Raw genomic sequence first — 22,187 nt, forward strand, 5'->3', positions numbered from 1 at the left:
GCGTATTCGCATCCCCGATCTTCCATCCTAGGGCTTACCTACGCTTCCTTTGCAGGGTTTAGCGTATGAGTACCAGAGGCTGCTGTTCGGCTATTCTCTGGCTCCCCGCATCTTCACCAAGTGCGTGGAGACCGCACTGGGGCCTCTGCGTCGTCGGGGGTTACGAAGTGTATTCTGCCCTGGACGACGTTCTTGTCCTTGGTGGTCAGGGTAGATCGTCAGGTCTCATACCAGGCAGGTGGTGGAATTCCTCACCAGCCTGGGTTTTGCTGTAGACTGGAAGTAGAGTACTCCTCTTCCCAGTCAACGGGTGGAGTACTTGGGCTTATTCTAAGCTCAAGGTCTATATGGGCATCCCTCTCGAAGCGGCGGCGAGTGGGTGTTCTCGGCACGCTCGAGAGGTTCCGTCCTAGGACGGTTACGGCGCTGTCCGTGATGCACCTGCTCGGTATGATGGCATCTGCTCATTCCGTGGTCCCTCTTGGCCTCCTCTTCACCTCATGAGGAGGATACAGAGGTGGTTTTCCAGTATGGAAATAGACCCGGTGAGAGGCAAGTGGAAGCGGCTAAGGTTCCCATGTCAGTACTGGGGGACCTCGCCCTCTGGGGAGGGCCTCACCAGCGGGGTCCCCATGGGCAGCAGGCTGTCACACGTCACGGTCTTCACCGACGCCTCCCTCACTGGGGGGGGGGGACGCGTCGGGCCAACGCAGTAGGGGGCAGCTGGCAAGACCATGCTGCCCGGTCTGCGCTACATTCAATGTGTTGGAATTGAAGGCAGTCCTTCTGGTCCTCAAACAGTGTTTTGATCAGGACGGACAACACGACGTCAGCGTCGTATATCGACAGACAGGGAGGAGTACGCTCCCCCATCTGCACCGGGTGGCGGTCGGCTGGCTATGGGAGTTTCTCCATCTGCGCAGCCTGAGGGCTCTCCACATCCCCGGCAGGGTGAATGTAGGTGTGATGTCGCGGGGCGGTCCTCACCCTGACGAGTGGGGATTACGTCCGGACATAGTCGGGCAGGTCTGGGACCGATTCCGTGGCCGTCCGGGATTCTTTACGCTTCCCCCCCCCCCCCCCTTACACCTGATAGCTCAGCTGTTGGGGCGGGTACGTCGGGAGTGCGGGACTTGGTCCTGGTCGTGCCGGGCCGGGGCTCAGCTGTTTGGTCCCCGGCCCTGATTCAGCTCTGTGTGGCCCAGCCGTGGCCTGTTCCGTGGTCACCGCGGGCCCTCTCTCAGGCACGCGGAACTCTGTTCTGCCTTCCTGTCCTGGAGCATCCTCTAGGCTTGGCTGCTGTCAGTGTGAATTGGTGGGGATGTGTCTTGGCTATTCTGTGGTTGACGCTATCCGGCACGCGCACGCTCCGTCCTCTACCACGGCTTACGTGGGTAGGTGGCGTATTTTCCAAGAGTGGTGTAGAGTGGGGGGCTTGGACCCTGTGTCCTGCCCCCTGGACGCTGTCCTTTCCCTCCTTCAGTCTATTTTGGGTAGACTGTCGGCTTCGACGGTGAGGGTATATGCTGCGGCTATATCCTCTTGTCGTGTGGGGTTTGAGGGCGTTACGTTGTTCAGCCGCCCTCTTGTGAAGCGTTTCCTGCTTGGCGCTCGGCGTCTTAAGCCGGTGGAACGTTCTCTGTCTCCGAGTTGGGACCTCCAACTGGTCCTCGGCCGGTTGTCTGTGGCCCCGTTTGAGCCTCTTGAGCAGGCGTCGTTGGAACAGCTGTCTTCAAGACTGCATTCCTGCTGGCCATCACCTCCGCTAAGTGCGTGGGTGAGCTGTGTGCTCTTTCGGTGCGGCCTGAGTGCTTGTTTATTCAATAGCGGTGCGACTCTGAGGCCTAATCCAGTCTTCGTGCCAAAAAATATCCGGAGCTCTTTTCGCTCCAGGGATATTGTGGTTCAGGCGTTTCATCCGCCTCCTCACGCTGGTGAGTTAGAGGCGAGCCTTCACCTGTCGTGTCCCGTCCGGGCTTTGGGGGTTTACCTCAGTCGGACTCAGGACTTCAGGGCTACCGATCAGCTCTTGTTATGGTGGCTCTTGCGCTGGTAAGGCACTGTCCAAACAGCGCCTGTCACATTGGTTGTGCGAGGGCATTGCCCTTTGCTACACGTTGGCTGGACTGGCCCCCCTGGGGGTGTCAGGGCGCACTCCACTCGTGGAGTGGCGGCCTCTGCCGCCTTGTTAGGGGGGGCCTCGGTGAGGACATCTGTGCTGCGGCCTCCTGGTCCTCCCCGGGTCCCTTCGTTAGGTTTTACCTCATGGACATGACTGGGGGTTCTGTCTCCCAGGCGGTTCTGAGGTCTGGGACCTCCCCTGCGTCCTGCCCTTCGGTGGGTTAGCAGGGGTGTGTGGGTGTGTGCCACGGGGGGTGATGTGTCACACGTGGTCCCGCCTGTGCTGTGCGTTTTTAGGGGTCTCTAGTTCCCCCTTTTTCGCACTTTGGTGGAGTTGACTGCCACCCCCTCTTCACTAGGAAGGGCGGGTGGACGGGACTCCCTTCCCCCCTGGTGGTAGGGCTTGCGGGTCCTCAGGGGGTACATTTGTCGGGCCACGCGTCTGCTCTGCCCCATATCTCGGTATGGCGAAGAGCGAGACGCGATTGGCCAGTACGCTATATAACGAAAGGTTATGACTATAACCTAGTTATATGAGTACTGGCTGAGCGTCTCGCTCTTAGCGCGCCCTGAGGTCCCTTGGTTAGGTTTTCTATGATGGAAACTTTTTCCCGAGGAAGGGCGAGTATGACCATGTCCGGTGTCTTATAGGGGGACACTGGGGCGGGGCCTGGTCAAGTGCATGGGTGCATTGTTTTAGTTAATGAAGTACAGTAGGTACTGGAGATAGGGGTATATCTCGGTATGGCAAAGAGCGAGACGCTCAGCCAGTACTCATATAACTAGGTTATAGTCATAACCTTTCGTTAACACTAGTGGTTAACTAGTGGCTAGTTAGCATTAGCTACATTAGCCGTCTTTGCTGTGTGGCAGTTAACCAGACTAGTTACTTACTAGCTACTTCTGCATTTTATATTCTGCACTGCGGTCAGCATCTATGGGTATAAACTGTTCACCTTAGGGTACAGAGACAAACCCTTATTCATTAGTGTGTATGTGCCATTCAAACATATTCTGCTATGTACTCAATACAAATTAGTTTTCACTCATCTGGATGTGATTTTCTCTGTGACAGCAAAACATGTTGCACAAGTGATCATACCCATAGATGGGAGGAAAATAATGTTGGCATGTTAGAGGCGAAAGTGGCTCAGGAGGTAGAGCAGTCGTCTGGTAATCCAGAGGTTCCCGGTTTGATTCCCGCTCCTTCCGGGCAGCGTGTCGAAGTATCCTTGAGCAAGAAAATTAACCCTTAATGTCTCCCGATGTGCAGGTTGGCACCTTGCATGGTTGCCTCCGCCATCGGTCTGTGAATGTGTGAGTGAATGGGTAAAAATGTGAGGAACAAATTGTAAAGCGCTTTCGATAAAAGCGTTATAAATGCAGCCATTTACCATTTATGTTCCTTCCAATTACATGTCAACTTAATCCCCTTAACAAGTGGAATGGCTGTCTGGCCGAGCACATTGGGCAGGGCAAAAAGATTAGTTTTATTGAGTTTATCGAGTTAGAGTATTGACATTTTGAAGAACATTACCATGATACCCTTTCTATCCATCCAGCTGGGTGCTTCCCACACAGCTAACACATAATGAACACGCTTAACTGCTAGTTCATCCATATGGCAGGAGCCACGATAACTGGGACTACTATATGCAGATCCAATGAAGAAACGATGGCGGATGCGCGGTGGAGCCAGTGGACTTAGTGTAAACAGTGTCTGGGAGCATGGCTGTTTTGAAGACACGCAGCTAAACGCTGCCAGGGAGGACCGGCGCCGTGTGACTCACCTATCAGGTGCCGAGGGTCAGGGGTCGCAGCTGGAGCTAATTAACATACCAGGTTCTAGAACTGGCAGCACGTACGACTGTTGATCCAACCCACACAGAGCAAAAAGAATGCTTACGCGTCGTTTCCAGTGTTTTCCCCTCGCATCGTTGCAACAAGGTGTTTTATCTTTTTTGTCTCCTGTTCTTTCACTCCTTCATCCCCCTCTTGTTTCCTTTCTTCCACCACTCCTTCCATCCCATAAATGTGCCGTAGACCCGGCTGAGAGCAGAAACCGGCCCTGCCGCTCGTATAGTAAGCTGCGTGTTTCACATTACATGCATATTTCCACTTCGTATTTTGCTAACCCCTGGCACTGATAAAAGACTCAGGAACTTCCAAAAAAATTAAATCTTTTTACAGTGACAGAACGTCTGAGCGCAGGAACATAACAGGGGCTCTATTCACACATGGCTCCTGCTGAGCATGGTGAGGAGCTGGGGAGATGGTGAGCTGGGGAGGTGAGGAGCTGGGTAGATGGTGAGCTGGGGAGGTGAGGAGCTGGGGAGATGGTGAGCTGGGGAGGTGGTGAGCTGGGGAGGTGGTGAGCTGGGGAGGTGAGGAGCTGGGGAGATGGTGAGCTGGGGAGGTGGTGAGCTGGGGAGGTGGTGAGCTGGGGAGGTGGTGAGCTGGGGAGATGGTGAGCTGGGGAGGTGGTGAGCTGGGGAGGTGGTGAGCTGGGGAGGTGGTGAGCTGGGGAGATGGTGAGCTGGGGAGATGGTGAGCTGGGGAGGTGAGGAGCTGGGGAGATGGGGAGATGGTGAGCTGGGGAGATGGTGAGCTGGGGAGATGGTGAGCTGGGGAGATGGTGAGCTGGGGAGATGGTGAGCTGGGGAGGTGGTGAGATGGGGAGGTGGGGAGGTGAGGAGCTGGGGAGATGGTGAGCTGGGGAGGTGGTGAGCTGGGGAGGTGGGGAGGTGGGGAGATGGTGAGCTGGGGAGATGGTGAGCTGGGGAGATGGTGAGCTGGGGAGATGGTGAGCTGGGGAGGTGGGGAGGTGGGGAGATGGTGAGCTGGGGAGGTGGTGAGCTGGGGAGATGGTGAGCTGGGGAGGTGGGGAGGTGAGGAGCTGGGGAGATGGTGAGCTGGGGAGATGGTGAGCTGGGGAGGTGGGGAGGTGGGGAGATGGTGAGCTGGGGAGATGGTGAGCTGGGGAGATGGTGAGCTGGGGAGATGGTGAGCTGGGGAGGTGGGGAGGTGGGGAGATGGTGAGCTGGGGAGGTGGTGAGCTGGGGAGATGGTGAGCTGGGGAGGTGGGGAGGTGGGGAGATGGTGAGCTGGGGAGATGGTGAGCTGGGGAGATGGTGAGCTGGGGAGATGGTGAGCTGGGGAGGTGGTGAGCTGGGGAGGTGGTGAGCTGGGGAGGTGGTGAGCTGGGGAGATGGTGAGCTGGGGAGGTGGTGAGATGGGGAGGTGGTGAGCTGGGGAGATGGTGAGCTGGGGAGGTGAGGAGCTGGGGAGGTGAGGAGCTGGGGAGGTGAGGAGCTGGGGAGATGGTGAGCTGGGGAGGTGGTGAGCTGGGGAGGTGGTGAGCTGGGGAGGTGGTGAGCTGGGGAGGTGAGGAGCTGGGGAGGTGGTGAGCTGGGGAGGTGGTGAGCTGGGGAGGTGGTGAGCTGGGGAGGTGGTGAGCTGGGGAGGTGAGGAGCTGGGGAGGTGGTGAGCTGGGGAGGTGGTGAGCTGGGGAGATGGGGAGGTGGGGAGGTGGGGAGATGGTGAGCTGGGGAGATGGTGAGCTGGGGAGGTGGTGAGCTGGGGAGGTGGTGAGCTGGGGAGATGGTGAGCTGGGGAGGCGCAGAGCGAGGAGGCCCCCCCTGTCCAGCTCAGCAGAAAACACCTTCACCGCTCTCTCTGGGTCTCAGCCACAGGAAATCCGCTAACCGGTTGTTCTCGTAAAAGTCTTAACGGTACGTTCAGACAAGATGTGAAGACAAATACCGTCTTGCCATGTCGAGTTTAGCATGTTTGGTCTCTCAGTGTTGGTGACGTGTAAACAAGTAAATGTCGCTCGTGTCAACATGTTCACGTAATTACACAACATATTATTACACATACATTCATATTATCTTCCCCGATATTTACAGAGACCACCAAAAATCCCTGTATTAACACACACACACACACACACACACACACACACACACACACACACACACACACACACACACACACACGCACACACACACGCACACGCACACGCACACACACATACAACACTAGAGAGGGCACCGCAATTCCAGTGTTTCTGTGTGTGACGAGAGCAGTGAGTCCAGTGTCGGCCCGTGTCTAATCCTGCCTGGCTGGTGGAGTCTGGCTGCAGCAGCAGCCCCTGTCCTGTTAATAGCTCCCCCCCTGGCCTGGAATGCTCTGGGGAATGTGTGGCGGGGAATTCCATTGGCCAGGAGGGGAAATGGTGTGTAGTGTGGGGTGGGGTGTGGGGGAGATGGGGACAGTCTGTGGAGGGGTCGGTGGTGGTGGGGGGTAGGGGTGGTGTTTGTGGGTGGTGGGTGGTGATGGGGGTAGGGGTGGTGTTTGTGGGTGGTGGTGGGGGGTAGGGGTGGTGTTTGTGGGTGGTGGTGGGGGGTAGGGGTGGTGGGTGGTGGGTGCTGATCAGGGGTGAGGGTGTGGGTGGTAGTTTGGGGTGAGGGTGGGTGGGCGGTATTATTGGTGACCAGAGGGATATGGAATCTGTGTTGAGAATGAGCCAGGATAGATCAATCACTGTGGTTGATTTGGAACATCCACTCTGTGGTCAGCAGGTTGACAGCTATGTGTGGGGGGGCTCTGGGGGGGGGCTCTGGGCCCTGCCTGGGTCCTGTCTGCACCTTGTTGCTGTGGCTCCTGTCACCTTTCCCAGGCTCTGGGGGGGGGGGGGGGGGGGGGGGGGTTCTGCAGCTAAATCCCTCACCCCTCTGTAGGCTTTTGTGAAACCAGATCTGTCTCGTCCATCGCTGAGCACCAGGCACAGACAGGCCTCCCATTAGGGCCTCCACTCTGTAGGCTGACCTTTGAACCCCCAGTCCCCTGTTTGACCAAAACGGGATGACAGGTCAGGCGAGGTCAGCGTTTTACTGGGTCATCACCGGCTATCAGCGGCTATCTCTGTACCTGCCAATGAGCAGAGACGATCCAAGGTCTGCAAACATTGCCGACACATGCACAAACAGGCGCAAACAGGCTAACACACATGTGAGCGCATGCGCACACACGCACGCACACAGGAAACAAATACCACAGACATCTAATCTACTGATTCACAAAGCATAGCGTGGAAAAGTGAGGGGATGCTGAGAGGGAGATAAAAGTCACGGGAGGATAAACACAAATGTACATCTAACTCCCTGCTCTCTATCAATACATTCATAACCACATCTAACTCCCTGCTCTCTATCAATACATTCATAACCACATCTAACTCCCTGCTCTCTATCAATACATTCATAACCACATCTAACTCCCTGCTCTCTATCAATACATTCATAACCACATCTAACTCCCTGCTCTCTATCAATACATTCATAACCACATCTAACTCCCTGCTCTCTATCAATAAATGAATAACCACGACATGATGCATAATGATACAGGATAATGATACAGGATAATGACACAGGATAATGATACAGGATAATGATACATGATAATGACACAGGATAATGACACAGGATAATGATACAGGATAATGACACAGGATAATGATACAGGATAATGATACAGGATAATGACACAGGATAATGATACATGATAATGATACAGGATAATGATACAGGATAATGACACAGGATAATGATACAGGATAATGACACAGGATAATGATACAGGATAATGATACAGGATAATGATACGTGATAATGATACATGATAATGATACAGGATAATGACACAGGATAATGATACATGATAATGATACATGATAATGACACAGGATAATGATACAGGATAATGATACAGGATAATGATACATGATAATGATACATGATAATGACACAGGATAATGATACAGGATAATGATACAGGATAATGATACAGGATAATGACACAGGATAATGATACAGGATAATGACACAGGATAATGACACAGGATAATGACACATGATAATGATACAGGATAATGATACAGGATAATGATACATGATAATGATACATGATAATGATACAGGATAATGACACAGGATAATGATACAGGATAATGATACATGATAATGATACAGGATAATGACACAGGATAATGACACATGATAATGATACAGGATAATGACACAGGATAATGATACATGATAATGATACAGGATAATGACACAGGATAATGACACAGGATAATGATACAGGATAATGACACAGGATAATGATACAGGATAATGATACAGGATAATGATACGTGATAATGATACATGATAATGATACAGGATAATGACACAGGATAATGATACATGATAATGATACATGATAATGACACAGGATAATGATACAGGATAATGATACAGGATAATGATACATGATAATGATACATGATAATGACACAGGATAATGATACAGGATAATGATACAGGATAATGATACAGGATAATGACACAGGATAATGATACAGGATAATGACACAGGATAATGACACAGGATAATGACACATGATAATGATACAGGATAATGATACAGGATAATGATACATGATAATGATACATGATAATGATACAGGATAATGACACATGATAATGATACAGGATAATGACACAGGATAATGATACAGGATAATGATACAGGATAATGATACAGGATAATGATACAGGATAATGATACAGGATAATGACACATGATAATGATACAGGATAATGATACAGGATAATGACACATGATAATGATACAGGATAATGACACAGGATAATGATACATGATAATGATACAGGATAATGACACATGATAATGACACATGATAATGATACAGGATAATGATACAGGATAATGACACAGGATAATGATACAGGATAATGACACAGGATAATGACACATGATAATGACACAGGATAATGACACAGGATAATGATACAGGATAATGATACAGGATAATGATACAGGATAATGATACATGATAATGATACAGGATAATGATACAGGATAATGATACATGATAATGATACAGGATAATGACACAGGATAATGACACATGATAATGACACAGGATAATGACACAGGATAATGATACAGGATAATGATACAGGATAATGACACAGGATAATGATACATGATAATGATACAGGATAATGACACAGGATAATGATACAGGATAATGATACATGATAATGATACAGGATAATGACACAGGATAATGATACATGATAATGATACAGGATAATGACACAGGATAATGACACAGGATAATGATACAGGATAATGTCAGGACTGCGTTACATTCTTGCCCCCCAACAGGAGCGTGGAGGGTGAGGGCGTCGGTCTCTCACGGCCCCGGCCTGCTGGAAGTATCAGACCTGCAGGATTCCTGGGTTAACCTCTGGGCTCCCCGGTCTCAGAGTCCTGCTCCTCCAACCCAGATCTCTGCTCACGGCAGCCCTGACAGGAGAACTAGCAACAGGAGGACTAGCGCCTGGGCTGTTTGCTCAGCTGCCACGGCTTCGCGTCGGCATATCGAAGCCCTGTGTTCCTTCAGCCCGACTGTTTTGTCCAACCTTTTTCTGTTTGTTTTCTTTTCTCAGAACAGTTTCTGGCTTAATTCGGATGAAGATGATTACTTTATATTGTCAGTATACACACAAGGCATTTGAAATGTGCCCCCCCCCCCCCAGAGTGTGAATGTTGAATGTTTCAGTGCCTTGCTCAAGGGCACCTTAGGCAGAGGCTATGGACACTGTACATGTAATACCAGCTACACTTCAGTCACCAGCTCACATCAAACCGACGACCGTTACTGGCCTGTCTGTTCTTTGCTTTCAGAGTGTGTGTCTGTCTTTTTCAGTGATGGTGGGGGGTGGGGGCGGGGGGGGGGGTGTTATGGGGGTCGGCGTCAGGGAGGTCAGGAGGTTGAGGTGAGCCCGTTACCTGAGGAAGTCTCATGTCTCCAACTCAAACACTTCTATTATATATCACTCCAGCTGCATAGTGACACAGAGGTGTCAACATGTACAGTAGTCATGTCAACATCCCCTCGACTTGGCCACTGGCTGCGGTTGAGCTGCGACTGGCCTGCTGACTGACTGACTGATTGCAGTAGGAGCCCCAGAACCTTTTATTTAGAGGTTAACACTTAAAGGAACACTTCGACATTATGGGAAATGCACTTACCCTCTTCTCCGGAGTCAGACAAGAAGATAGATACCAATTTCCTCTCTGTGTGTTCAGTAGAAAGCTATCCAGCTGCAAGCTAGCCTAGCTTAGCATAAATGAATGGAAGCGGATACGGACTAGCTAACCTAGCAGTTAGCCAAAAACACCTCTCCTGGGCCCTCATTTATCAATGCTGCGTACGCACAGATATGTCCGTAAACCGTGCGTACGATCATTTCTAAGCAATGTGTGGGATTCATCAATATGAATGTCTGCTTAAGATTGTGCGTACATCTACGCACAGCTCCGACCGTGCGTACATGGCACCAAGCGGTAGAATAGGAAAACTGCAACAGATGGAATAAGCTTTCATGAATTCGAGTTTCAACACCGAAGTGTTCGGTATGACCCGTAATTAATTATAGTTCATTGTAAAATAGAGACATGAGTGTAATTATTGTCAAACCCTATAAATAGCATTTGGAATAGGTCTTTCCGAATGAATGCAGCCTGGTTTATCTTGTGTTATCGGAATACTTCTCATGGGGTGCGCTCCGTGGGGAGCGTGTTTTCAGAGATAAGAAATAGAGGGCAGTCTATTTGTCTAGAGAACATAATATTAAGTAGAGTCCGCTACCCGAGACACATTCTCCTTGATTTGTACCGCAATTTGGGACCCAAATTGGAGTGTGGAACAAAACGCACAAATTCCATCCCTGTGCACATTCAAGTCCTCTCCACCCTGGGATCTTTGGCCACCGGCACGGTCCAGCGTGATATTGGAGATGGATCGAGCAATAGACTGTACCACTACCACCCACGTAGCTGTCAAAGCTCCATCGGTAAACAAATTCAGTTATGTGAATAGAAAGGGATTCCACTCAGTCAATGTACATATAATCTCTCGTCATTACAGTGCAAATGTCGGGTCAGCTTGTCATTTATTTCTGTCAATGTGCTGGTTCTGTAGGACTGCGTCAGTCAACACCCTTGGCTCCCGGCGCACAAATATTTAATATCATACGATTAAATATTGTTTAAAATTAAAAGCTAAATACTTAATACTATTATTTTGTGTGTCATGTTTCCAAATAAGATTGTTCACAACGAAATGCTTTATACGTTCAATTTGTTGGTTAGATGACCTCCGTGATCATTCTCGCTCTCAGTGAAGTTTCTCATTTTAGTTCGCTTAGCCATTATTCCACATTCCACAAACAGGCATGTTCTCATGGGGGTGTTTAATTACCATATATGGTTAATTAGGGGTGGTTCTGTATGCAAATACTTAGAATCGTGCACAGGCATAGACGGTAAGAACAATTGGTATTTATCAACACGGAGTGTGCATACGACCTGTGTAATAGACAGTCTCCTCCCCACCGCATGTATATATTCCCTCCCCGCCGTATGTATATTTCTCTCCCACCCACTCACCCCCTCCTAATGTACAGTCCCCTCCCCATCATATATACTCTGTCAGGATCTAGGGGTAACAGTACTGTATATTTGAATACCGTTTATGTCACAAATGTATCAGTACTAAATACCTCTATGTCCCTATGCCATAAATGTCATGTATGTTGTGTATGTCATAAATGTCTATATGAATTGAAAATGGGGGACCCTGATGGAAACAAGACAAACGTCTTTCTCTGGTCTGCATCCCCTTAACAATTGTATGTATTGAGCCGTACTGTATTGTACCCATTCTGCAATCTGTTAAATAAAGTTTTCATTCATTCATTCATTCATTCATTCATTCATTCATTCATTCATTCATTCATTCATTGATAAATCCCGATTTTCTGTGCGTAGAGACATTCTAAATTCCGTGCGAGGGAACGAAAATAGAACACTTTCTATGCATTATTGATAAATGAGGGCCCTGGAGTTTTAAGCTAGGCTAGAGGTCCGTATCCGCTTCCATTAATTTGTGCTAAACTAGGCTAGCTTGCAGCCAGATAGCTTTGGTTTGATAGTTATTGAAAGTAAGTGAGTTTACTAGGGCGGCTGGGTGGCGTTGCGGAGATTGCGCTCGTCACCAATGCAAGAGACTCTGGTATCGAATCCCAGTCTCAGCATTGCCTTCGGCTTGGACCAGCCGTCATACTAACTCAATTGGCAGAGTCAGCGGGTGGAAGTCAATGGGTGGGGATTGGACATTGTGGACAGCGACCCCTACGGGTCGGTTGGGAGACGCCTGCACAGCAGAGACAGGAAGTGGCGAGGGTAGTGTGAGCCTCCCATGCGTTACACCTCGCCACTGAGAGTCCGCGCTGGCAGGAGAAAAGATGTGACAGGCTGCCTCCTCGTGTACCGGAGGGAACACGTGATGCAAGGCTTCTATCCTCTCTACAACTGACCAGTGGGGGGCATAGTCGAACAATGTTCAAGACAGGGGAGGGGAGAATTGGATACACGAAATTGGGATGGGAGAAAAATAGAAAATAAGGAGAAAAAATGGTTAAAAAAAAGAAAAGTAAGTGAGTTTGAATATGGCCACTGATGTCATCGGGGACATTGAATCCTTGTGCTGTGTTAATTACAGCGCAATGAAATGATAAGGTAGCAGTCCCTATAAGTCCCCTATTTTTTCCATCTAACTCATTTCATGGTGCTGTAAATTAATCCCAGATAACATCACTGGTGGTCATATTCAAACAAATGTACTCTCAATAACTGCAAAACTGTGTTTTGGGGGGTTTGTGAGATTATGTGCAAAATAAATCAGCAATGTTTTTAGTGAAGTGATCCTTTAAGTTATCAATGTGGAAACTGGGCCTTGTTTGAAACCACCTAAGTATCCAGAACCACGGTCCGTTTTGCACCTTGTTTGTGAGCGGAGGATGGGTGAGCTGACCTGCAAAGATGCGTAAGCGTTTACGTCGTGGGGGGGGCCCGAGCCCAGACACCCCGGTACACTCGTCCTCGTCGTCGCAGTCACCGCTCTCGAACCCCTCTTCCTCTTCATCGTTCCATCCTTCCATTCCTCCTCCTCCTCCGTCACGTGAGCGAGCTCTCCAGCGCTTCTCTGACACCGTCACCAGCCGCAGCAGCTGTGGGACAAACAGGAAGTCTTTCAAAACAAAGACCGTAAAACGTACTTATTCATGTCCTTATTAAGGGCCGCAGAGAAACCAAACCCTCAAGTACTTTACCTAAGTAGAGGTTTGAGGCACTGGCACTGTATTTGAGTATATCCATTTTAGGGAATTTAATCCTTTTACTTTAAAAAACAGTTTTTCTCAACAATTAACTTAAAGGTGCTATAGATAACATGCGGCCACTAGATGTTGCACTAGAGCACCAGCATGTATCCAAGCAGGTGCATTCCATATGGGGAAATGGGAAGTAGGGGATTCATTTTGGACCTGCTCATTTTTTTAATTATAAATTCATTCATCAATAATTTTTTGGGGGGGGAAAGCAATACTTTTATTCTGCACCTTTCTAAAACCTCTGTGGATGTATTATTTTTTTAATGATTACTCTACATAAAATGTTATCTACGTTTCTAATCTCTCAAAACTACCCAGTACACCTTTAAGTCGAATGTTGAATGGAAGTATTTTGTTTTTACTATCATGTCAGGATATTTCCACTATCTAAGTAAAGGATGTTTGTTTACCTTTTCCCACTACTGTCCTCATTCATTCTGCTGTTAGAACGGGCATGTATGTACATGGATGATATAATGAAACAACAAGTGCAAGTTAACAACAAAAAGATTAGACTGGAGTTGGTCATCTGTTGTATAATTATAACAGTGAAAAGGGAAACTCCAGGGAGACCGTGCCGGGATCTGATGGCGCAGCAGAAAAGATGTTCTGTTATCGGAGCCAGATTTGTTATTTTTGTCCAAATGTGATTCATTCAAAGGGTGGAAATGAAATAGCAGAAGGAGGCTGTGGCAGGGGCTCCATGTGAGGACGTGTAATTTACTGGTAGGAACAGAATCCTTGGGACAAACTGTGTTGTTATTGGCAAACATGGTTGTGGTTGTCTCTGAGTCTAAACAACACAGTCCACTCAAGTGGACATCAAGGTCCGGCTGGTAAAAATCAGACGTTTATACTATGATACATATTCAGATTAAAAAGGCAAATTGTATACAAGATACATTGAGGATAGATCTAAAGTATATAAAAGAATGGTCGCAGTTATCAACACCCTGATGAAGGCCCTGTGTAGGCCGAAACATGTCGGTTTATTTTAAATTCTCTAAATAATGTGAGCCATAAAATAAAGGCATTTTAAAACTTGTAGAGCTGCCTTGGATCTCAACTTTTTTATAACGAATCCTACCCCGGATTTAATCCAAAGAGCACCTACCGAAACAAAACCAAGAACGCTGAAGCCCTCTCCATATCCTCTTTTTTATATAAAAGAATGATATATATAATATAATGAAATTATATAAACAATATATGTACCTGTATGTATATATCTCAAACTGCAACACAGGCCTAGGTGGGTTCCAAAGGAAGCTTAACATTATTTCACCGACCAACGCGTAACAGAAGGAACAGAAGAAATACAAGTTAAATGTCATTTGGCTCAGAATTGTAATCCAATTTGGCCAACATGCCGTAACTGCAGCTGCATGTTATGTCCAAATATTTACCCAATGACTTACAGAAGCTCATAATGGGTTGTGCATACCGGAAGTGTGTTTCATTGAGGACTGCGGTAAGCGAATCAACTTATTGCTAAGTGAAATTATTCACAAATGTCCAAGAGCTATAAAATCGGAGTTACTGAAAATCTTGAAATTCTTCTTGACCAAGTGTAAATGGGTATATTACAGCGATGCTGTAGAAAAAGCACTCACGCACTTTTCCCCAGAACGTGGAGTAAAACACCAAAAACAGAAGGATATCAAAACCTCCACTAGCTAATACTATAGTTTGTCACATTGCTTTACAACATCACTACATCAATGAAAGACAACTTCACATTATTACCTGAGCTTCACTTGCCTTAAAAGAAACATGCGAGACTTCCTCCATGGCTGCCTGCTCTGACCATCTCTCAACCTCCCCAACATCACACATGATTAAGAGTCCTGCCAAGGTAACAGATGTGCCAAATTCCAACCTCCCGCCTCCCCGTGTCAGCCCTCCTTTCATCTTCCCATTCTGCCTCCTTCTTTGTGATTTTTATTGATTTCCTTCCTATCTGTGTACGTCAGCACATGCATTTCTGTTGTTGTTGTTTTTAGTTGTTTGGCGGTCTACTGGAGAAAATGTAGTTAATATGGGCCTTGTCTCAGGTCAGCTGCTCCAACAAGCCAGTCCAAGAGGTGCTGTCTGAGTCTGACTCCAGATCAGACTGTGAGACCGAGCGGGGGGAATAAAACCCAGTGATAATCATAGAATTACGTCAGTCGGAAGATAAACAACTGCGTTCCCTTCGCCGGGCCTGCATATACAAACCAGTCAATCTGGGATTTACAAGTGACACAAACTGTGAAGTTTAGCAGAGGGAACACACAATACCTTGTTCCAGCGTCGCCAGCCCGACAAACCTCTATTCATTTCCCAACATTGAGACCATACATGGCTGATCACCACAACATTTCCAAAAGCTGGTCACTTAGGCCAAGAGATGGACAAACAGTGATTCATAGACAGGATGACCGATCCATAGGAACATTTCTGGTTTGGACTCTCTCTGACCACCCTGGAATAAAAAGGGGATTGGTATGCAGCGGGAGAGGAGAAAGCGGTGTGTGTCTAGCACAGCGCCACCTGGTGGCTTCAGCACAGACTCCAGTCATTACGCATGGCGCTTTTATTTACACAAGTCTGTGAAAAACGACTATACTATCTCCTCTCTTCCCTCCCGAGAGCAATGGGAGTTTAATGCACTGAATGTTCACATTTAAGAGAGAATCATGTTTGCGCACGTGTATGCGACCCCTCCATATAGATTTACTGAGGTCCTTGAATTCCTTCCCGAAGTCTGTATCCCGGCAACAGAGGAGGGGTGACCCACAAACACATTAAAAGCAAAAAAGGACTGAAAGCAAACACTCGTAAAGAAGCAGGGAGAGAGAGAGAGAGAGAGATGTGGTCGTGGGTATTTTAGAACAAAAGCTAAAAAAAGGAGCGGGGAGGGAGGAACTGTTGTACATGTTTACAGGAACTTATGTAGAACTGACCACCTGGCACACAAAAAACATGATGTTGTTTTCTGATATATGCTAATGAGAGAGGGGACGAAACATAACAGTCGAAAGTTATTTTGTTTTAATTAGTTTTTGCCATTTAATTTATGCCCGTCTGCAACACCACAGCACTCGGAGCGGTATCTATCTAGCTACAGGATGTCAAATGCGGTAAAGTAGCTCTCTATGAATAAAAAAAAGAAGAGGATGGTCCTAGCAGTGGCCCTGAATGAGTGCCAGAACTTAAGTTGTGCCCTTCTGTCTGTGAGTGTGTGATAGGACAGTGCCTCTCTCGCTGAGGCTGGGTGCTGTGTGGCAGGGTGCTGTTCTACATGGTGCTGTGTGACAGGGTGCTGTTCTGCATGGTGCTGTGTGACAGGGTGCTGTGTGACAGGGTGCTGTGTGGAAGGCTTCTGCCCACTAGCTGGTTGCCTCCGCCAGGGCTGCGGTCGCAGGGGGGGGGGGGGGGTGTTTGTGTCGAAAGTGACGCTGTGCTCTTGGCACGACTGAGCCACAGCATGATCCGACAAGAGCCTCCAGATTTACCACAAGAGGGAAAAACCTCAAGTCAGTCTGGCCTGAAATCATCTGCAATAAAATAAAATAAATGCAAAAGGAAGCAGGGAGGAAACAAATAAAAGGATAACTTTATTTTAATTTATTTTTTTAGAAACACTCAGTATGTTTCCCATTACAAGAGGAAATCTGGTCCCCTCTCCCTTTCTGTGCAGAGCGTTGGTGGAGAGAGCTGGCGTCTCCAGACAGTTGGACAGAGCTACAGGGTGCAGAACGTGTAATCAGCGTGGCTGTGTCCCACAGGCCCCAGGGAGCGTCTCCCCCTTTACACAAACGCACAAGTCACACCAAGGAAACACAGGCTTACAGGCTGCACACAAGTCACACCAAGGAAACACAGGCTTACAGGCTGCACACAGGTCACACCAAGGAAACACAGGCTTACAGGCTGCACACAGGTCACACCAAGGAAACACAGGCTTACAGGCTGCACACAGGTCACACCAAGGAAACACAGGCTTACAGGCTGCACACAGGTCACACCAAGGAAACACAGACTTACAGGTGGCACACAGGTCACACCAAGGAAACACAGACTTACAGGCTGCACACAGGTCACACCAAGGAAACACAGGCTTACAGGCTGCACACAGGTCACACCAAGGAAACACAGGCTTACAGGCTGCACACAAGTCACACCAAGGAAACACAGGCTTACAGGCTGCACACAGGTCACACCAAGGAAACACAGGCTTACAGGCTGTACACAGGTCACACCAAGGAAACACAGGCTTACAGGCTGCACACAGGTCACACCAAGGAAACACAGGCTTACAGGCTGCACACAGGTCACACCAAGGAAACACAGACTTACAGGCTGCACACAGGTCACACCAAGGAAACAGAGGCTTGCAGGCTGCACACAAGTCACACCAAGGAAACACAGGCTTACAGGCTGCACACAGGTCACACCAAGGAAACACAGGCTTACAGGCTGCACACAGGTCACACCAAGGAAACACAGGCTTACAGGCTGTACACAGGTCACACCAAGGAAACACAGGCTTACAGGTGGCACACAGGTCACACCAAGGAAACACAGACTTACAGGTGGCACACAGGTCACACCAAGGAAACACAGGCTTACAGGTGGCACACAAGTCACACCAAGGAAACACAGGCTTACAGGCTGCACACAAGTCACACCAAGGAAACACAGGCTTACAGGCTGCACACAAGTCACACCAAGGAAACACAGGCAGGCGGTACACAGGTCACACCAAGGAAACACAGGCTTACAGGCTGCACACAGGTCACACCAAGGAAACACAGGCTTACAGGCTGCACACAGGTCACACCAAGGAAACACAGGCTTACAGGTGGCACACAAGTCACACCAAGGAAACACAGGCTTACAGGCTGCACACAAGTCACACCAAGGAAACACAGGCTTACAGGCTGCACACAAGTCACACCAAGGAAACACAGGCAGGCGGTACACAGGTCACACCAAGGAAACACAGGCTTACAGGCTGCACACAGGTCACACCAAGGAAACACAGGCTTACAGGTGGCAAACAGGTCACACCAAGGAAACCGAGGCTTAAAGGCGGCAAACAGGTCACACCAAGGAAACAGAGGCTTAAAGGCGGCAAACAGGTCACACCAAGGAAACCGAGGCTTAAAGGCGGCAAACAGGTCACACCAAGGAAACAGAGGCTTACAGGCGGCAAACAGGTCACACCAAGGTAACACAGGCTTACAGGCGGCAAACAAAGCCCAAACATGTGGCAGATTGCTCAACGCAGGCCAGCCCAGACAGTGAGAGACACACACAAACCACACGTCTGTCACAGCCTCCACACCATGAGATGAACTCACATAGGGTCACTGTTCAACACGACAGCTGCAACCGCACACACCCCCCTCAGCGCTGCCACTGGATGACCCGGAGCCATATACATACATCAACCTGCACCAGACGAGCTTAGATGAGTTATTTTTATTTATTATACATACGAGAGATGTCATTGCCATCCAATATCCAAACATCGTTGCCAGTTGTTCTGTATGAATATGGGCCCCTTTTAACCTTAGACCATAACATCAGGAAATACATAATATTTTACATTCTGTCATTTAGCTGAACGCTTTTATCCAAAGCGACTTACAAGTTCTGTACAACAAGTCAGCAGGAAGGTTACAACTCTGGCAGCTAAGGGTAAGTGATGTTGTTCGTCAAACAGTGTTGAAATTGAGTGCTACACTCTTGAGTGCATAGTAGTATAGACATATTAGCATAGTAGGTAGTAGTATAGGCATAGCAGATTACTTAGCAGCAAAGTACATAATAGTAAAAAGTGAAGTAAAGGTTGTGTTGTGGAATATTTTAAATCAGCCATGACAGTGAACTGTTAGAAATTCAAAATGTTAATCGAATTAATTCTAGACTTTATAGTTAATTAATATAAATTAATCACATTTTAATCGCATATCAATATTTAATGCGAAAAGCAACATTTTTCAATTCAAATGAATTTTGGTATATGAGTGAATCAATGAATATACATTATACATACGTTTAAGCAGCAAAATCCTGTATTAGCTACTACACAGACCAACAGATCAATGCAATTTTTTACAAAGTGCAGCAATTGTAGGAATAATATATATATAGTGCAAAGGACCTTTTTTAAACTCAAGCACTTTCGAGATAAAAGTAAAACACAGTACTTTCAAGTACATTCCAGAACAGTTTGACCATTGAAAAAAAATAACTCTTGATTGATCTCAATTTATCTTTTTTAGTTTTTTTTTATGAACAAACCAGACTAAGAAAAAAGGTAATTTGCGATTTATTATACTTTATACTTATAGTACATGCATGAGTCTGGTCTCCTTTGAAAGGTAACATTCTTACACAAAAAAGTTAAATCATCATGCGATTAAATGCATACATTTCTTTTACTTTTAATTCTTTCTGTAGTTAATTAATCTAAATGAATGCGATAAAGTCCCAGCCCTAATAAAAATAGAACATAGTTTATTATCTGTTTCTATGGCCACAGAAAGTGTATGATCAGTTTATAATCAGAGACACATGTGTACACACAAAGTGTCTGACCAGAAAGTGAGAGATCTGGCCAGACTTACAATATATTCATAATTGACATGATGTACATAAGATGACCAGATATGACAAGAAAGGTAAAGAAAAATGAAACAAAGACCAGAAAATGAAAACAAAAGATCGATTTAGGGCTTTGTCGTGTCTGAAGGAGACAAGATTAACAAGAAAAGAACCTTGGACGTGTCATATCTAAGTAAAACTGTTCTGAGCCTTGGCCGTTGTTTTAAGAATTTAACACAGATCTATGGACATGATAATATTTTCCGATCACAGTAGTTTTTAGTTTGTTTACTTTTTACAGAGAAATACAAAGATAACTGATAAAATGTAACAGGCTGGAGCCAAGTCGTGGAGTGAGTCATGTGAATGATGATGTTGAGAGTGAAGGGGGAGAATGAATAATGACAGAGATCTATGGAAGGAGGAGGTGTCTGTGTGATTGGGATCAGGCCCCGCGTTGTGTCCTCCTCTCCCAGGAGAGGACGTGTCTGGACTAGTTGTCCATGACTGGGCCCAGACGGAATCTGCTGCACACAATGTTTCTGTCAATGCCTGAGCACATCTTGTCTGCAAATCTAATCTACATTCAACTTCAGTCTTAAACTGTCTCTCCAGAGTACTGCATACCATACACTAAATGACAAAAGCCGTGATTAGGCAATCATGAGATTTTGATGGCTTCCGTGATAATCCCAGGTCACGGGGCAGAGGGATGGAGCCTGTTCAAAGCCTATTCAGAGCACACACCTTTCCACCCAATGTCATTTAGTACAAGTGGGTCAGTGGTGCAGTTGGAGAGTATTAGAGCCACAATCATTGCTTTCCCCTGACACAGTTGTTGCAACAAGTTGGATGTTATCATAAGAATTTCTGAAGTGTACCATGACAGAGACTAGAAACAGAGAGAGACTGGTGTGTACCATGACAGAGACTAGAAACAGAGAGAGACTGTTGGAACACGCCAACATTTTGGGAGATGCGCTTTACTGTCTGCGCTTCAGACAAGAAGATAGATACCAATCTGTGTATTCAGTAGAAAGCTATCCGGCTGCAAGCTAGCCGGTTCGCACAAATGAATGGAAGCGGATACATTACAGACAACTAGCCCAAAACTCAGGAAGAGGTGTTTTGGCCACTGTAAAAAAAAATATGTTTTTTCACAGGAAATTCAATGTATCATTTTACAGATTACATTTGTTTTTCTACTTTAACTTGTAAATGCCATACAAATACAGTAAATTACCTTTTATCAAAATATTAACCATTAAATAAAGGTTGTAATCTGTAAATGTATTTGATTTTACTGTAATTTGACAGTAAGTATTTGGCAACCATTGATGCCAGACATTTACAGTTTTCTTGCAGCTTTTTTTCTTACAGTGTAGGCTAGCTGGTCCGTATCCGCTTCCATTAATTTGTGCTAAGCTAGGCTAGCTTGCATTTATGGGTGGGGTACTTAATGGAGTGTAAAATATGATTTCATGTAATGTAAGCAATGCAATTTTGATGAAATGCATCCACTGTAGGCCTATCTGCACCCGTTAAAAAATAAAAATAAAAAAAATAGTTTAAGTTATCACTAGTGTGTTCCAGTTCAGCGATGTTCCAGGTGGTTCACAGCTCCTGTACAGTCTGTCCTGTTCATCTCCTCTGCAGAGCAGCAGGGGAACAAGCCACGCCTGGCTGGTCACCATATGACTAGGGCCGAATCAATGCAGACTGACCCACGCATGACTTTTCAACACAGACCATTTTCTCGATGAATCAAATCTAGGAAATGGACATTCCTATACTTAATAGCCACATGCACAGACGAACCGCAGGAACTGTATGTCCATATAATGTCCATGTATCAAGTTAGCAGCCATGCTGTGTGGTGAATGGAGTGCATACCAGGACAGAGAGAGGGGCGAAGGAATGAATGAGGGACACCATGGGAGAGTATAGAGAGAGAGAGAGAGAGGAGTGAAAAGGGAGAGAGAGATTGAATGAGGGACACCACAGGAGAGTGAGAAGAGAGGGTAGAGAGAGGGGAGGGAGAGAGAATGAGAGAGAGAGAGAGAGAGAGAGAGAGAGAGAGAGAGAGAGAGAGAGAGAGAGAGAGAGAGAGAGAGAGGAGAGAGAGAGAGAGAGAGAGAGAGAATGAGAGAG

The 22,187-nt window shown here is 47.0% G+C and overlaps 1 protein-coding gene across 1 annotated transcript in view; it reads right to left on the reverse strand.

Moving 5' to 3' along the window:
* gpc3 (glypican 3) overlaps positions 1-22,187 on the reverse strand; it is a gene marked incomplete at both ends in the record, with an annotated part of 307,783 nt that overhangs the window by 28,491 nt on the left and 257,105 nt on the right. Inside the window, one exon of the mRNA XM_084332068.1 lies at positions 13,082-13,277. Within this exon, the coding sequence (XP_084188194.1) occupies positions 13,082-13,277 (196 nt within the window). The remainder of the gene's footprint in view (positions 1-13,081; positions 13,278-22,187) is intronic.

The sequence above is a fragment of the Notolepis coatsorum genome, assembly GCF_963971535.1.
Source record: "Notolepis coatsorum genome assembly, chromosome: 16".
NCBI classification, from domain to species: Eukaryota; Metazoa; Chordata; class Actinopteri; order Aulopiformes; family Paralepididae; genus Notolepis; species Notolepis coatsorum.